Source organism: Myotis davidii, unplaced genomic scaffold (genome assembly GCF_000327345.1).
Source record: "Myotis davidii unplaced genomic scaffold, ASM32734v1 scaffold44, whole genome shotgun sequence".
NCBI classification, from domain to species: domain Eukaryota; kingdom Metazoa; phylum Chordata; class Mammalia; order Chiroptera; family Vespertilionidae; genus Myotis; species Myotis davidii.
The window spans coordinates 11,492,807-11,497,437 of NW_006299705.1; the positions used below are offsets into that span (position 1 = coordinate 11,492,807).

At 36.6% G+C, this 4,631-nt stretch overlaps 1 protein-coding gene and 1 long non-coding RNA gene across 17 annotated transcripts in view; one reads left to right on the top strand and one right to left on the bottom strand.

Moving 5' to 3' along the window:
- Nucleotides 1-4,631, top strand: part of LOC107184953 — a 53,382-nt gene that overhangs the window by 45,275 nt on the left and 3,476 nt on the right. The window lies entirely within an intron of this gene.
- The window catches only part of MEF2C (myocyte enhancer factor 2C), a 158,926-nt gene that overhangs the window by 8,470 nt on the left and 145,825 nt on the right, over nucleotides 1-4,631 (bottom strand). For 11 of the 16 annotated variants that reach the window (XM_015571606.1, XM_006775518.2, XM_015571607.1 and 8 more), the window contains 3 exons: nucleotides 3,726-3,749; nucleotides 2,691-2,820; nucleotides 1,726-1,861 (listed from right to left, as the gene is read on the bottom strand). In XM_015571606.1, the coding sequence (XP_015427092.1) occupies nucleotides 1,726-1,861; nucleotides 2,691-2,820; nucleotides 3,726-3,749 (290 nt within the window). The remainder of the gene's footprint in view (nucleotides 1-1,725; nucleotides 1,862-2,690; nucleotides 2,821-3,725; nucleotides 3,750-4,631) is intronic. The other 5 variants (XM_015571612.1, XM_006775522.2, XM_006775523.2 and 2 more) reach the window with 1 other exon arrangement.

The window sequence follows — 4,631 nt, forward strand, 5'->3', positions numbered from 1 at the left end:
GAGTAAGGAGGTAAGTGGGCCAAAATGAGAAGGACTGGAAGTGTGTCCTGTCTGAGGGATACGGGAAGTAATTAAGTGCAATAAAAACTCATAGACCAAATTCAGACTCAGATTATACACTGTGAGAATTGGTACTGAAAGGAATCAGAACTAAACAAAATGCTTCATGATTGGCTGCTGTAATTCATTTCCTCTCTAGTCCAGTCCCCCCCGCCCCTTCTCCTTTACTGAAACCTCTGTTAAGAGCAGCAATTAGATTCTTCCCATGAAATAGAATTTTAAAAATTGTAATTAAAATACATAGATACATGTTTTATATGTAAAGTGCAAATTGCCAGATGCTACCATTTTCAGAGAATATTATATAGCTTTTGACATTGATAATTTGTAAGGAAATCTAGTCCTCTATAATGGATGAATTTCGTGAAAAATGAGAAGTGGACTGCGACCTTTATTTTTGCCAAGAAGCATGTACATGGGTTCGCAACGGAGTCACAGCAGTGTTATGCCGCGTGTATGTTTTTTAAGATTGCCTGGATGGCATGATATACTTAATGATAATTACCTGAAAAAGTTATTGCAAAAAATGTCTACTTAACTAGTTAATTTTTCAAGAAAGCAGAGCGACACTGTCATGTGAATTAATTTTATTATTTATATGAAAGTTTAGCTTTGCCACAATAGTGATTAGTGAGTAGAGCGCACATAAGCAAATGTTGAATGGATGAAGACCCCATTCCCAAAACACGAATCTATGCGACATCAGTTCCAGTGAAAGCTGCTGGAGCAGGGGAGGGGTAAGAGAGATGAAGTTGTGGCATCAATCAGTAATTTTTATTCTACTCAGTATATTATGCTCATTATCTCCCTAGAAATAGAAATGTAGAACTAGTTAACTACTCTAACCAAATGCTCAGCAGAAAAGTAAAGGTGTTTCCAAAATATAAAAGCTTGTTTTCTTTAAATATTTTATATCATCCTACTATATTCTTTTGAAGATTAATTTCAGTTTTGGAGTCATTAACTTTTGATTCATGTTTTAAACTTTAAAATAAAAACCGTTTGTTTTACACGTAGTGTGAGATTGTGAAATCGAGGCTTTTTAAAGGTTTGGACAATTCCATAGTTTAACGGCAGGAGTCATTTCTATGGTAAAGACATATCTCAAAACTACCACCAGGGGGCAGAAATATACATCTTCTGACCAGAAAACAACAAAGACGATTCTTATACTCAAATTTAGATAATTAGTAAATCTACGGATATTTACACATATATGAGTACATTACTATTCAATGGCGTTGTTGATCCTCTGAATACTACTGGAACATTAGCATGAACTGTACGTTTCATGCTGACTAAGGATTCTCAAGTATCTTAAAAAACTCCAAGAACTTACACCTGTTAATGTTGTCTTATGTCCCACATGAGCTAAGCGAAAACTTAACTAAATAAAAAATTTTACTGAGAGAAGTAGAAATAAATATAGGCTGAAACAATAGGAAAATAATTTACGTCATCATCCCAGAGCTTCCCCTGCTTTTAAAGAATAAGACAATATTTAAGGTACTTGAAAGGTATTGATCTGATAATTACTTTCAGATTTTGATAGAGTAGAATTTTACATCCTCTAATGGGACATTAGAGCACATTATTTAGAGATTGCTATTTGTCATTTAAAAATGCATCCTAAAAGGGTATTACAAAAGAAATGACATTGCTTACCCCAGCTGACTGAGGGCGGATGGCGGCATGTTATGTAGGTGCTGCTGTTGCCAGCCAGTTACTGACCCCAGATGAAGAGCGCTGGCGGTGTTAAAGCCAGACAGAGAGGACAGGTCTGCACTACTCAGAGAGTACTCTAGGTCAGAAACAAAACAACACGGGAAGGCATTCAATCTAGAGTGGTCAAATGGTGAAGAGAAGAAACATCTTCAATTAAAAAATATTTTTATTCATTTCAGAGAGGACGGGAGAGGGAGAGAGAGATAGAAACATTGAGAGAGAATCACTGATTGGCTGCCTCCTGCATGCCTCCTACTGGGGATCAAGCCCACAACCCAGGCATGTGCCCCTGGCTGGGACCCTTCAGTCCGCAGGCCAATGCTCTATCCACTGAGCCAAACCAGCTAGGGCAACATTTTCAATTTTAAAAGTATTCTCTTAGTAGTATTTAATGACTGTTATAAATTATTTTACTTTTTGGGTGGGGGGAGAAGGAGAAAAGCATAAGGGACAATTTTAATTTGAAAGAGATATACTAAAAAATAAAAGATATATATACTATATACCAAAAAATAAGCATTCCACGAAAGCTTCAAAGTAACAAAACTTGCAATTCTAGTTTATTAGAACTACAATGTGCTATTTCAGTATATACATATTTGATGATTTAGACACATTTTTAAATAATCATGAGAAAGTGAGCTATTACATTAAAGAAGTAACAGCTCATTTTCTTGAAATTGTTCTTCTATATTGACATCAGTTTGGGTTAATGAAACTTTCAGTCATTTAAAAAAATGTGAATATTCACTTTGTCTTAGTAAGTCAGAGGTAGTGATTTTAGTGCTCTGAACACCACAGGTAACAAAAAAAGCCTCCCAGTGAACTAAAAGGTAGTCTTTTTCATCTTGCTTTTTAATAAAAATGTATTTAATATACTATTTGAATGTGGCAAAGCTACTCACCGGTACCATATGTTGTTGAAATGGCTGATGGATATCCTCCCATCCCTTGTCCTGGTAAAGTAGGAGTTGCTACGGAAACCACTGGGGTAGCCAATGACTGAGCAGACTGGGAGTTATTTATCCTTTGATTCTTTTAAAGTAAATAAAAAGACATTAATGGTGGAATTTTTTAAAAAGTAAAAAAATATTAGATTTCAGTATTGGTTTTGCACATAAAGATCGAATTTGGTACAAATCTCATAAAATTAATCATTTAACATGTGTCTCTCTGAACTCTGCCAACCCTATCATTTACAACCCTTCAAGAGACAAGTTGTTGCCATAGAAACCCATTACATCAGTATCTCCTAGGCAACTGAACTAGTAACAAGTAGCATAGCTTTATTATGGGTAAAAACAGACTATGTTGAAAACTGGTGAAATATGTATACTGTACTTCCATTGTTTCAGTTTTTATTCAAATGCAAATTTAAAAAAATTTAAAATCAACCAAGGCGGTTTTATCTTTAGTTCTGCAGACAGCAGAGCAGACCGGTAGAGTTTCATGCTATATTCTGACCAGAAGGTGGTGCTCTGACCGCTTTTTTCAGATTCTTCTAAACTTCCCTCACAACTAGATGGCAAAGCAGCTAACATGTATATTTATTTAACTCCTTACAGCAAGGAGAGTAAATTATCACATAAATTTAAGCATCATGAGACTTACATTTCTTAGAAAAAGAAGTATCTTTGTGGTTTTAAATAACTGATTTCTGTGTGTGTGCTCGCGCGCGCATTTGCATTTTGCTATATACAAAATCCTAAAATAAATTGAAAACATGGCCTTCATTGGAGAGGTTGAGACAGAAGAATAACCTGACGTCCCTTTCCCCTGGGAGTGATATTTGAGATGAATAGTATCTAAATATAATCGATGTTGACCACGGTGATAACTTCTAAAACTTCCCCATTTTACAGGAGCTACTACTTCGCCTAAGCACCCCCCTGGATTTCTCCTTGCCCGTGCTACGTAAGGGAAGCTCTCTCACCACTTACCAAAAGCAGGTCGACATCCTCAGACTGAGAGCATGGGGAAGGAGTTTTATAAATTAGTGTCTGTAAATATTTATGATTGGGCAAAATCTTTTCAATACAGGAAAAAGCATCTTCTGATAGACCCAACAGTTTGAACAGTTCTCAAACCCAGACTCTAAAGATAACTCCTTACAAAGACATTCTTTGTTTCCCTTAATGAGCTGTTTGCGTCAAAAGTGAAGACAATCTATCCAGTTTTCAGCATAGGTCAGTGTCTCCACATTCATTATTTCACCATCAGATTTTGAAAAATAAAAAAATTAAAAGGATTGTCCTTTGAAACCCCATGCACGTGGCTGCCAGCCAGAGACCTGCCTGACCGACCACTCACAGGATCCCCGTGAAAGCATCAGGTTTATGGGACTTGGAATCAATCTGCCGATGGAGACAGCCGGCCATGCAGGGCCCACACTGCGCGGCTACGGCCCTGTGGAAGGCTTTATTTATTAGACCCAGTCTTTTCCTAAGGGAACGCTGCATATTATGTGATTTTTTTTGGTTGATATTCAAAATTAATCCGCACTGTGCCATAATAAACTAATCAGCTTGCAGGGCTGTTCTACCCTGAAGCTGGCCACAGAGCACAGAAAGAAAAATATGTGTTTGCAGAATGATCTAAAATTGTCTACTGAGTCTTCGTTTTAAATGTTCTCAGTCTTAAGCAAAGCTCCTTTGGAGAACACTCATGTAAGTCTCTTTGTTGTTGAATTTGGTCCTACCATATTATCTTCATCTTAGCTTAGCCCTGCAGACCCAGGAAAAACGGCAGAGTCCGGGGATATTATTTACATTTCTGTTTCTCATTCACTTCTTTATTCTTACAAGTGCCACAACTTTTTTTAATTTTTATTTTGTGAAATATAACCT